Source organism: Aulonocara sp. 'chitande type north' Nkhata Bay, linkage group LG23, assembly GCF_057382095.1.
Source record: "Aulonocara sp. 'chitande type north' Nkhata Bay isolate Kocher_YH1m ecotype deep benthic linkage group LG23, A_spYH_male_GT1.1, whole genome shotgun sequence".
NCBI lineage: Eukaryota > Metazoa > Chordata > Actinopteri > Cichliformes > Cichlidae > Aulonocara > Aulonocara sp. 'chitande type north' Nkhata Bay.
The window spans coordinates 48,007,594-48,020,808 of record NC_141365.1 but is presented as its reverse complement, the minus strand read 5'-3'; the positions used below and the strand labels follow the sequence as shown (position 1 = coordinate 48,020,808).

Genomic DNA, 13,215 nt, shown 5'->3' with positions numbered 1-13,215 from the left:
AACTCGCCAGATGTTTGTGAGTTTTCCATAGTTCTGTTTTACACTTAATTGTGCCGAGGCTGCAGTGCATTATGTCTGTGTTTTAAGCTGCACTTTAATTAAATGTAAATGACAGTGTAAATTGTTGTTTAGGACAAAGAGGACCGCTACATGAGCCTTCATCGGCAAAACATCGATGTCTACCAAACTATCTCCTCCGGTTGCCTTCATCATGATGCTGAGGCCACTGCATGTCACAGTCATGTACAATAATAATCAGAGATGGAGTTTTTACCCTGACTACGTGATCTATAAAACTATGATGCTAGACATACTATCTATAAAAGACACTGACATTGTAACTTGCCAGCATCATGTGTACTGTTAGTTTGTTTTGCACTGAAAAAAGAGAAAAATATTAACGTCCAGTAAAACTTGTAATGATGTTGTGAATGAATTGCCTGAATTCATGGCTTTTAACACCATTTAATTTCTGTTTTTTATCTGGTTTGAACGTTGAAAATCCTGCCACTTGGCTCTGTGGCCTCTGCCACCATTATGGTTTTTGCTATACTGGTCCACTTGATAGTCATATTTGATGATGATTTTACTTTATTTTGAGTCATTAGAATCAGAACGGGGGTCAGGAAAGAAGAAAAAAGATAAGCTGGGGAGAAAGTTAACAGAAGAAGAGGGAAAAATAGAGAAGAAGAGAAATAGATGGAGAGGAAGAGAGAAAAAATACTGAAAATCTATTTCATCATCTGCTGAAAAACACAAGGAAAAACCAACACAGTGGGGAACCCACAGCAACAACCAATAATATGCAGTAAGTAGGCTAGTAAGTAGTAGTAAATAATAGATATTAAATGTTACTGAGCAGTAAATGGGCCCAGAGGGCCGAGACCTGAGGGCACCCCACCCGCAGCACAGGCCCAACAGAGCCAGGGGGCCGGGCCCCACCGAGCAGCCGCCCAGAGTGAGCCACTAAACACAGAGAACCACTAATGCACTGTGGGTGGGGGCACCAGCTACTGGCAGGAAGTGTGGTGGGGGGAAATAATACGTGACTATTTTTATGTGGAGTGGAATTAAACTGCCATAGAATATGCTTGTGGTGGATTTGACTCAACACAAGCGTATTGTCAAAGTGTTCTTTGGCATGCATCGAGACAGTTTCTCAGATACTGAAGTGACTTGAGCAGAGCCAGTTAAAGCCTACTGTGCTTGAGTGGGCAGCTCAAGTTTCCACGTGGAAGGTTTAGTGAGACAAAGACAGGAAGTTAAAGCTGCTGACTAATAATCTGCAGGTTCCTGATTTGAGTCTCTGTTAAGAGGATGGTGTCTCTGAGATAATTGCTTTTGTGCATCGATAAATAAACAGGGAAATAAATGAATAGAAAAAAGCATCCGAGCGGATGTGCACCGACGGTGTGCCCACTGGTCTTAAAGTGCCTTTGCGCCCCTTACCATTTATGGAGGTCCCATTTGGGCACATTGGCTTGGACCTATAGTGTACATGGATGTTGCTTTGTATTAGTTCTGGTATATTATACAACACAATAACATGATGCAGTGCTGCTGTGCACCATTTCTGCAAAGAGTGTGGTGCAAGCAAGGAAGATAAGATAACTCTTGCACAGTCATACCTAGTACAATAATACAACAAAATTGGAAACTGTCCCACCATAACACAATCATTTAGATACAATATTGGACTTTGTTTACATGTAACTGCACAAATAGAATTTAGAAATGTAATTATTGACAAGAGTGAACAACCACTTATAATGTAATCTACAGCTGTGACCAAACAGCTAGATAGAGAATCAGAAGTGTTGTGTTTTCTACAAAGTTTGCTGTTTCAGTGAGAGTCATATGTCATATCATTTCAAACAGTGGCGATCCAGAAATGTTGTACAAACGAGTAAGACTAACTATAGACTTTAGCCAAAGTTGTTAAGTTCGCTAAAGAGTTGGGATTGTGTGTAAGGCATAAATAAACCTAAAATGCAATGTTTTGGACGTTCTTTGGCACATTTCCCTGCTGTAGGGGTCTCTGCAAGCATACGGGGCTCTGAGAGGGAACAAGATGACAACGAGGAATTCTACTGGAAACAGTCGATCATGTCTGTCAAAGCTGAATTCATGGCAAACTAGGCTAAATTAGTGTTTTTAGCTAAAGGCTACAGTAAGCATAAAAGTGACTGTTGGGCTATTATTTGTTAACAGGGGCGATTTTAGCCCATTTTTGGGGTGCTTTGGTTCATTTTTGGGGTGCTTTGGTTCATTTTTGGGGTGCTTTGGTTCATTTTTGGGGTGCTTTGGTTAATTTTTGGGGGTGCTTCAGCACTTACTTACTTTTTTTTTGACAATATTTCCTGTTTGTGTGACACACTACTAAAAATATAAAAGGCAGAACTTGGTTGAGAGGTAACATTTTAACAACAAAAGTATCCATAATATTTTTTAATATTTTGTAATAATTTATTTGTAATAATTTATTCTGTTTCAGGAGTGTTTTTATGCATCTGTATTATATTATACAAACACATTAAAAGTGAATCTCTGTCCAAAATATGCACTCAGTTTACTTCTTACTCACTATGAGCATCATTCATTATTCTCCTCCAGTAATTAAGGTTAGGATATGTATTTTTTTTATTCCAATCCATTCTTCTTTGGCAGCATTTAAATAACCTTGATCAGAATTGATGGTTTTGTTACAGACTTTTCAAAAAAGTGTTTTGCTTTTCTTTCACAAATGTGGGATTAAATTGTTAAAAAGTACAAAACAGTGATGTCATGTTTTGTGACGAGGACCCAGGCACAGAGAGACTTGATGGATTTAAGAATCTTTTGATTTAATAAAGAAATTTGCAGACTTGCACAGAGACGGTAAAATTATGATGACTGATAAAGGAGGCGAAGACAACAGACGATGAGGACAGGGAGGATGCAGGGACAGAGACGGGGAAGAAGTCTCATTGTGACGAGTAAAGTGTATCTTGGCTGGCTGGGCAGCTCTCTGGGTGCTCAGCCCCCCGAAGCTCTGATCCTAGAATCCTCCCTGAATTGTGTTAATACAGTATGTCAACATGAAAGCATAACTGTACAGGGTGGGCCAGTTATATGGATACACCGTAATAACATGGGAATGGTTGGTGATGTTAAAGTCCTGTTTGTGGCACATTAGTATATGTGAGGGGGCAAACTCCTCAAGTTCGGTGGTGACCATGGTGGCCATTTAGAAGTCGGCCATCTGATACCAAATGATACCAAACAAGGCAAAGTAAATAATTTTTAAAGGTAAATGTAGAGGAAACATCAAAAGTTGTCACGGCTGGGGCAGCAGTCGTGTGGTGGAGTGAATGAGGACCAAGATGCAGACGGCGGTGGAGATGCGAGTGGAGATTTATTTACAGTGAAAATAACAAAGGTGAGGGAAGAAGTGAACATCAACCTAAACTGGGAAGAACTAACAGACAAAGCAGAAAACATGAGGGCAGCAGGGAAACACAGAGATGACACGAAGAAGGCAGAGAGACGTGGAGAAACACCGATGGACACGGAGACTTTTCACCTGTTCCTTTTGTTTGAAGTGGCCGAACTTGGCCACAGTAGGACGTGGTCTCCCGGTCGCAGCCCGCATGGGGCCGATGCGATGCACTCTATCAAAGGCGATGTTCTTCACCGTGTCCTCCGGCAGCTTCAGGTGGGTTTTGATGAAGGTTTTGCACTCTGAGCCTTCTTCATCACAAGATCCTGGAAGCACTGATCAATGTAATCTTGGAGAGCCTCTAAACTCTCCCCGTTGTTCTCCAGGGTGTTGGAGATGATTTAGACAAATATTGTTAGTTAGAAGACTATTGATAAGTGTATTTGGTAATACTGAAGCTTAAAGGAATTTGTTCAATTCTAAACTACCGTTCGCTTTAATTTTCCGCCAAAATCTCCGCGTCTGACGTCAGTTACAACATGAGTCGCTTACCTCTGTCACTCTGAAGTCACATTGAGTTTTCCTCACTGACTGTTTTAGACAGGATTGTGGGAGCAACACAAAAAGCAGCTTCAGCTGGAAACACACAGTTTAGTGTCTTTGCTGCTCGCTTTAAGTCACAATAAACAGGAAACTCATTGTGTCTCATGTCAGAATCCCTCATATACAGGACAGGAAGAGGCGGAGCTTATTTCCTGCAGGGAGAGGTTAGCAGTCTGTGTCTTTCTCATTTCTGACTCCTAAAGAGCTGAAAAACACAGGCTGTTATTGGCTGGCTGACACTGGGATTAATGTCCTTGAAGCCAGCAGTCTTTAATGTCCAGGTTCAGAACGGGCAGGTGAAAAACAGTCCTTTATGTCCTCTGATGTTCAATAAACTGTCCTGATTACTGAGGGAGCAGAGAAAGTGTCTCCATCACTCACCACAGCTGGATGCTCTGAAATCCTGGAATCCAGCTGTGGAGAGGAGCGCCGGCGGCGTGGACGCAGTTTAGTAATCAGGGAACGGGAGACAGGAGGGAAACACAGCTGGGACCAATTACACACACGAGACAGGAAACAGTAACACAGGACTGTCAAAGTAAAACAGGAAATATAACACAGAGTCCAAAGTAAGGAGACGTGGGACACAGTGAAGACACAGAAACAGAAACCAGAACTATAATCACAAAACAAACTCAGAAACATAAAGAGTGAATCAGCTGATTCAGTGTTTGTGACAAAAACATGGATCCTGGTTAATAACTTTTATTTGTTTGTTTCTGTATTATTTTGTGTATCGTTCTTATGAGCTGTTGTTTTGTCAGTGAAATATTATTTCATTGTTTTAAGCTTTTTGTTGACTTTGAAGTGCTTAAGTTGATATTTTTGAACATTTAATTTGTTCGATTATTGTCGAGTCGATAAAACTGTCAAACGCACAGCTGCTTCCAGCATGGCCGGAGGAGAGGTGTCCGAGCAGACGCACAACACACACAGCTCACAGGTTTGCATTTCTAGATATTGCAGATGTTGCAGAAATTGAGAGTAAAGAACTCAGAGATCCAGCGCTGTCTCCTGCCCCTTATTTATACACCACAACACAACGACAGGCGTAACTCACACAAACGGGTAACATGAGGCTCAGATGCTTTGGACGTGTTCACATATACTGGACACAGAATGATGAAGATGGAGCTGCAGGAAGGAGGAAAAGAGGAAAAACACAGAAAAGATTCACAGATGTGGTGAAAAAGGACACGACAGCTTCTGTTTGTTAGTTTGGTTTTTCTTTATTTGGTAAAGATTCAGAAATAAAGAGAAGATCACATGTTTGAATATTATATTAACGTTCTGTAATTACAACAAGTTGTAAAATCATTCCAGAGTGAGACAGAGACTGTGCAGAGACTGTAGAAGGACAGAGCAGCAGCAGAGCAGTCCAGATACACTGATGATCCTCTGTCAGATCCAGAGGGACACACAGGGCTGATGCTGGACTCTACATTGTGTCTGACAGTGGAGCTGTTCTCAGAGCAGTTCACTCTGCAGCACTGACAGTCATCTGCACTTCATTCCTCTGTCAGTCACTGCTGGATGAAGCTCTCCTCTCCACCTCCCAGTAACATGGCCCAGTCAGAGCGTCTCTACACACAAGCTGCTGCTGCTTCAACCTCTCTGGATCATCAGGACACAGCTGCTCCTCTCTCAGCACACACACCGTCCTGTTTACCATCATCCCCTCCACCTGCAGAGAGAAGGAGGAAGAGCAGAGGAGATAAACGAGTGTTTCCAGAGACTCTTCATCAGCTGTCAGTCAGTGATGCAGCACATCCAGTATAAAGAGCAGCAGGGACGTCAGTGCTGGGACTGTACTAGGACTCATTGTTGCTTCACTTTTTCTAATCTTTGGATTTTTATTGAAGTTGCTGAAAATGTTTTTCCCTCCTAGTTTGAGTTTGGACTTTCATTCATTAGAAGAACCTTGGTGTGTCCACTCTGAGCTCTGTAGGAACCCCAACAACAAGCCCAACAATCCAGATGGACGGTTCCAGCTGTTAACTGGAGGAATTCCATCCAAACATCTGCTCTCACTAAATTCTTCCTCACCTACAGACTGTGTTCTTCACTGCTTTAAACTTGGAAATCAATGCAGTCATTGGTCTGCGTGCTGCTTTGTTCAGAGAGCTGATTGGCTGTTGACAGTGTTTGATCAGAGCGTGTCAGCCGTTACTATGGTGACCATAAAGGTGAGAAACAGGAAGTGTTTGTGTCCAATCCTGAAGCCTGTCACCGTTCTCCTCTCACAGCTTCACTGAGAAGCTGCAGCTTTACAGGAAACACTGGATCTTTGTTTCATACTGACTGTGTTTAGTACAATACTGCTGACAGCACCACCCACTCACTCCATCACTCTACTGACCTCAGAGTCTCCAGTCTGTAGTCTGGACTCTGCTGAAGATCAGACAGCTGCTTCACATCTGGATCCTGCAGGTTGTAGTTGTAGCTCAGGTCCAGCTCTCTCAGATGGGAGGGGTTGGACTTCAGTGCTGCTGCCAGATAATCACAGCTGATCTTTGACAAACCACAGCTCTTCAATCTGTATAACGAATGAAAGATGTAAGTTTATTAGACAAAGTGCTTGAAATCATTCAGTGTTTCATCATCTGTTCAGAGCTGAAGAAGGTTCAGAATGTAGAAGTTTAGAAAATGGAAACTCCAAACAGCTGAAGCCAACAGGAAGCAGCTTCAAACAGGAAACTGTGCAGAGTTTCAGACTATCCACAGGTTTCTGTAAGAGCGTACGTAGGCTGCCATGACAGACCACTACTTCCGTTTTCCGGTTTTATACTTCCGGTTACTCAAAGCGAGACCCAGCGTTCAGTCGTTGCTAACAACAAAATCAGTTACTTTGTGCGGTAATAAGTGGCTTTACCTGTTCGAAGATGAGCTCGGGTTCAACGTGTGCTGTCATCGGCTGCCACAATAATTCAAGAAAACTGAAAAACGCATTAGAAACATTTTGTCTTGAGCATCAACAACTTAGAAAGGCCTGTCCGTGCCCACCGCCCTACGCACTGCACTCTATGCCGCGGAAGGAGGATTGGAAACTGGCGTGGCTGGCAGCTTTAAGACTCAAACACCCTCCAAAGAGAGTTTATGTTTGCTCCTTTCATTTTATCGATAAAAAGCCCACAGAGCTACACCCCGACCCGGAGCTTTATCTGGGCTATGACCGACCCCCACCGAAGAAAAGAAGAAGGCTCACTCGGACCACTTTGAGTGTGACAGCTTCCAGTAATACGAACAAAAACACAGAATCTGTACCCGGTAAGTGAAAGTGTAAATGTGGTTTGCCACCGTTTCGCATTTTAAACACGCAATTCTTTACTTTTACTAAATAATAGCCTATGGTGAATGGCGTTAGTATCAGCACTAGCTGGTTATTAGCAGCAAAGTCTAAATTTTAACGAAAGTTTATAATAATAATAATAATGCCAAAAGATTAGCTCCAAGGGCTGTAAAAGTCTTAGGTTTGTGTTTATAAAGAACATGTTTTTTCAAGTCGAGAAAACTCAAGTAAAAAAGTTAAAGGCAACCTTTGCAAAAATACCAACAGTTGTGACTTTTTTTAGAATGTAAAATAAAATCTAATCACATTAATTGAATAAAATTGTGACAAATTTTTAGGGGACTTAGGAACATTTTATGTTGACATTTATGATTTTGCATTTGTGTGAAAAAATGTAGAATGAGAAATTTCACTCAAATATAATAAGCTAAGTGACACTTTACAGTTTCTCTTATGCTAACAGTTTGACTGTACATCTGATCATATTTTTGTCTTATTCAGACTCCACAGTGTTACGTTCAGTGGAATTAGACCAGGCCAGCATCTCCACACAACCCCCTGAGCCACATCTGCACTCAGTCCACACACAGTGGGAGGATCCTTCGCAACAAGACCATCAATACTGCAACAGGTCTCGCAGAAAAGATGTGCAGGATAAGATGACTCAGTGTGATGAAGTTGCATATTTCATTCTTCAAAATGATGCAGACGCTTTGCTGTACACTGGGATAGCCTTAGAAACATTTAACACACTTGTGTCGACACTGGAAGGATATGACAACAATGAATTTACCATGCCTGTCCGAGATCAAGTCCTCATGACACTTATGAAATTAAAGAGTAACCGTGTAATAGGTGACCTAAGCCGCCAGTTTCATATATCACAAAGCATGGCCAGCAAGATCATCTCACACTGGTTAGACAAGCTGGAGGAAGTTCTCCGACCATTAATTCCATGGCTGCCAAAAGAAACTATTCAAGCAACTATGCCTGAAGCCTTCAAGAAGAACTTTCCAAATAGTACATGCATTATAGACTGCAGTGAGACCCTTTTACAGAAACCCAGAAATCTGGGCTCAAGAGGGGAATCATACAGCCATTATTATTCACACAACACAGTCAAATATTTGGTTGCTGTTGCACCATGTGGACTAATCATGTTTGTGTCTGCGGCATATGGCGGCCGATGTAGTGACAAATTTATCACAATGGAATCTGGAATGTTAACATACCTAAAACCTGGTGATGAAGTCATGGCAGATAGAGGTTTTACAATTAAAGACTTACTCTTTGAGAGAAAAGTTAGATTAGTAATACCCGCTTTCACAAAAAAACGTAGACAGCTAACTGAGGAACAGGTAACATACACACGTCGGATTGCAAATGTAAGAATCCATGTTGAAAGAGCAATCAGACGCTTGAAAGTCTACAAAATACTTTCACAAATTGTTCCTATAAGCATGGCTCCTAAAGTAGACAAGATACTGAGAATATGTGCTGCTCTAGTGAACTTAAGAGAGGATCTCATTCGTGATACACAATAATTGTGTATGTTATGAACAATTGTGGACTCGGGGATATTAAGATGGTTACTCAGGACATAAAGTTGCGTAGTGTAATGTAATTATTTTAAAATTTGATGTACATATATGTAGAGAGTAAATAATTCCAGGTCTCACTTTTTTATCTTGTGTTCTAGATGAAAGGTTATGTGATACAGTGTGTGTGTGCGTATGTATGTATGTATGTATGTGTATATATAAAACAATTGCAATCAATCAATTGAACAATTATTACTTTTTTATTCAACCACAATGTGATAAATTTCTTAAATGAAAAAAAAATGTTTTTCTCAAATCTACAATAATTAGTTGTGCATTCTTAACATTTTTTTGTGTTGGAAGATTACAGAAATACAGAACTATTCACAACATTTAATGTTGTCAGTTTGTCATTCATTTCCCACCATATGTTACAACTACGTACATTTTAGTTGTATTGAAATATTTAACAGATTTCATATTGAATGTCTCCTTTCATTCACAAGACAGAGACCAAACTCTGCAGACATGTTGGTGTCTGACTGTCCCATTTATAGTTGTAACATGTATTAAAGCTTGCCCATTATCTTCAAGTATCTCTCATTTAACTGAAACCGTCCTGCTGCATACTCCTCTACAAGTCGAGGTAAGAAATATGAGAAGTAAAACCCTCTCAAGCGTTTTACTTGTTCCTTTACAAATGCTTCATCATATTGCACTGTAAATGAAACATGCTCAGTAGGTGTCCAGATCACAAGTGTGGCAGTCTTGAGCCCTGTGCAAAACATTGTAAGTTGCACTTGCATGTAATAGCCTCTGCTGCCAGTTTTCTGCAGCTGCAGTTCTCCATCTACCAGTTTGATATCGCTGCATTTCTGGGTAAGCTGCTCCGTGAGTGAAGGATAAGTCTGCACAGGACATTTTATTTCTAGAAGCACATCTGAGTCAATGACCCCGTCAGGACTCGCAGAGAGCCATGGCTCCTGGATGCTGATAACACTACCCATGTGAAGGATGTTCATACCCTGTTCTTTCAGCTGATGACAAGCTTTAACTTCATTTTCTTTACCATAGTTTGTTTCATAATTCCCACGAAAGGAAGGGTACATGTGCTCAGATAAAAATTTGTCATTTTTTGTGGTGGCACGTACTGGAACTTTTTTAGCAGAGCTTGCTGTAAGTCTGATTTTCCTGCAGTTGTGCCACAAATCAGATGCACTTTGCTCTTTTGTTTCTTCTTGTAATTGTTCTGCTTGCTCTTCAGAAACTTGAATGTATGCCTGGTAGAATGCCCTGCATGGATTACAGCTTAGTTTGTAACTGTGTGCTTGGTGTGGCTGAAGAAATTGCTCATCAACTTTACTGTTGCGGTGAGGACCTGCAGATGGCGAGGCATTGTAACACTTTCCAATTAATGTGTTCTTGAGGAGGAAAAGTGGCTTCACTGGTGCTTTGCTAACACTGTCAATAAAGTCTTGATGTGTAAGGTGATATGGTGTGTTAGGGAGAGATTGTGTCACTGCAGTCCGGGAGTTCACATCGTACTGCTGCTCTGCCCTGTGATGTCTGAAGTTTATCTGGCTTAGACGTTTAGGTTCAAGGTTCTTTGCTGTCCCTGCATTCCACCTGCGCTGCTCGTCTGTACACGCAAGCCCTGTCTTTCCACTGATCGCAGCATTCTGCACCTGTAACAAACATTAATAGTTTTTTCTCACTGTCAATACTCAAGATTTAACATAACGAGGAAGTTTACACTAACAAAAGCAGTACACGGTTGGTGTCCTGCATGTTATAGATATGACCCTGGGTCAATACACCTGAATCATATCCAAAACAGATATAAACACTGGCAAAGTCACCCATATTATCCATTTCATATTAATAGTCAGTTACTTTTTGATGCAGAAATATACATCCACAGTCTAATTTTTTTCAAAGTAGTGTGTGTGTACAAATATACATATATATAAACAAACATGTATTATACTACTCTGTGTCACTTCTTATAACTATAGTTTTTCTTGTCTTGTAAATTTGACCTTAATGTTCAGTCTTTTATTTTTTTTATATTTTATCTTCATGTGATTGTACAGCATACAGCCCACACAAAGTTAACGAGTGGCTTTCACATGTAAACAGTGCTCCACGTAATACTTGGCTAGATGGCAGTAGCGTGACTCCTTAATCACAGCCTTTGACCAGTCCAGTGTTTCTGTTTCAGTGATTTAAACATTGTGATATCCAGATAAGTGATATACCTTCCACAGAATAGCAGCCGCATGGCTACATGATCTCCCTAATCCGGCGATACAGGAACAGCCGACTGTCTCCACTACTCCACTTTCTCTTAGCATTGCCCATGCTAAGTGTTTCGCTTGATTAATACTCTGGCTCGGCTCTACAGCTGCTTTAAGAAAAATAAAGTCGCCTTGTTTGTTGAGCAGTACTTTATCAATTTTGTTGCTGTGCAGGTAATTATACGCCTCGGTGCTCTTGTAATTACGTAATTCCTCGCCATCAACGCCTTTGGAAAATACAAGGTAATTAATAATGTCGATGTAGCTAACATCAGGCCATAGTTTCATGTCATCTACCCACTCCGTGAGAAGTGACGGGTGAGGCACTGCAACTGAACTGTCCTCGCTGCTTTTTAAAACATCTTTACTGTGTATCCACCTTCGATGTGTTGCCATTTACTCCAGGTAAAACAAACTGCAGTGAGAGAAATCTTTATCAACAGTGAAGGTGTAACCCCGCAACTGTCAACAACAGCGCAAGCGGAAGTAAAAAACCGGCTTCCGCTATGAATCGGGGTAATGGCGCGAAATCAGAAATACTGTGGATATGTCCTGATGCAGCCAGTTGGATTTTGGAGATTTGAATCTCTGTTCTGTGACTAAGTCCTTGAATCGTTTCTTCCAGTTGGTCCAACAAGACAGACTAAGTATTGGACATGTGTTGTGGCTCCATCAGGGGAGCTTCTAAATGTGATGTGATGGCCCCTCTGGGTCTGTCAGGTCACAGCACTGAAGAGAGCTCAAACTGGGCACACAGTTCTTCCAGTCTGGACCAAAGACTCTATACTGGGACTGAGGGACTGCTTTGACTGCACCCACTGGGACTTTTTAAAGGCTCATGTTCTCACTTAGATCATCGATTTCTACTGACATTTCTTTCTGGGAAAAATGGGGATTACTTTGGAAACAGGAAGTATTTTCCCCAATAAGCAGCCCTGGATTAGTAAATCACTCCAACATGTTCTCAGGCAGAAGAAGCTGTCTTGTTATGAGGGAGAGAAGAAAAAGATTGAGGCACAGAAACCTGTTGAAAGAGAGATAAAGCAGCTAAAATCAGGTGTAAAAGTAAAGCAGAGGATGAGCTGAATAAAGGACACTCAAGGCTGGCTTGGAAAGGAATGAAGTCCATGGTGGGGATGCAGAACAAGGAGCAAAGATGAATGTGATGCTGAATCAGCAGAAGACTTGGACTCATTTGATTCCAGCTTTGATATCATTGATTTCAATGAAGAGCTTTGTGATTGTAGCAAAGGGCTGGTAGCTCTGAGAGTCCCACTGATGAGGTGTTTGTGTGGAAATCTCTTAGTGGGACCAAAGAGAGAAAAAGCCCTGGTCCTGATGCTGTGGGAGGGAAATGATTGAAGTGTGCTGTGAGGAAGTGACTGGGAGATTTTCACACATTTTCCAGTCCTCCTTGGAACAACAGGAAGTTCCCAGCATATGGAAACAAAGGTTAAGTGTCCTATGGCACTCAGTGATGATGGTGCTGTGGCCCCACCACCTCCACCTCTTTGTAAAGGAACTAACTGTAATCTGAAGCTTCAAATGGAACTAAGACTTCCTCCACTAGGTGGCAGTGTCTGATGAGAAAGTGTTAGTGGAGCTGGCCTGGAGTCAGAAACAGGAAGATGCAGGATTTGGGCTGAAATGGGCAAAAGTGGTTAGCACTAGTGCCTTAGAGCAAGAAGGTTGTAGGTTGAAGCTTGTTGGTCAGCTGGGCCTTTCTGTGGAGGTTGGATGTTCTCCCACAGTCCAATGAAATGCTGCTTAGGTTCATTGGTGCTTCTACATTGGCTGTAGGTGTGGATGTGAGGGAGTGCTTCTCTGTCGCTCTCTGTTGGCCCTGTGATGGACTGCTCACCTGTGCAGGTGGACCACGCCTCTTGCCCTATGACAGCTAGGGCACAGGCTGCAGCCCTGTGAGCCTAAGCTGAATAAACAGTTAGCAAAAATGATCCATAGATGGCCTGAAATCCCCCAGTTAGCAGTTTGGTAGATAGCTATGACATGCTAATCCCATCCAGCAGCTGTATTCTACCTGTAAGCTGATCCCTGCTGAGCCAAAGC

At 41.7% G+C, this 13,215-nt stretch overlaps 1 protein-coding gene across 1 annotated transcript; it reads left to right on the top strand.

The window, feature by feature from the left end:
• The first annotated feature begins 6,892 nt into the window (after positions 1–6,892).
• Positions 6,893–9,158, top strand: LOC147302866 (uncharacterized). The gene is made up of 2 exons (XM_086283293.1): positions 6,893–7,288; positions 7,812–9,158. Exons 1-2 carry the CDS (start codon positions 6,904–6,906, stop codon positions 8,852–8,854), a joined length of 1,428 nt encoding a protein of 475 aa, XP_086139419.1. The 5' UTR covers positions 6,893–6,903; the 3' UTR covers positions 8,855–9,158.
• Positions 9,159–13,215: the final 4,057 nt, after the last annotated feature.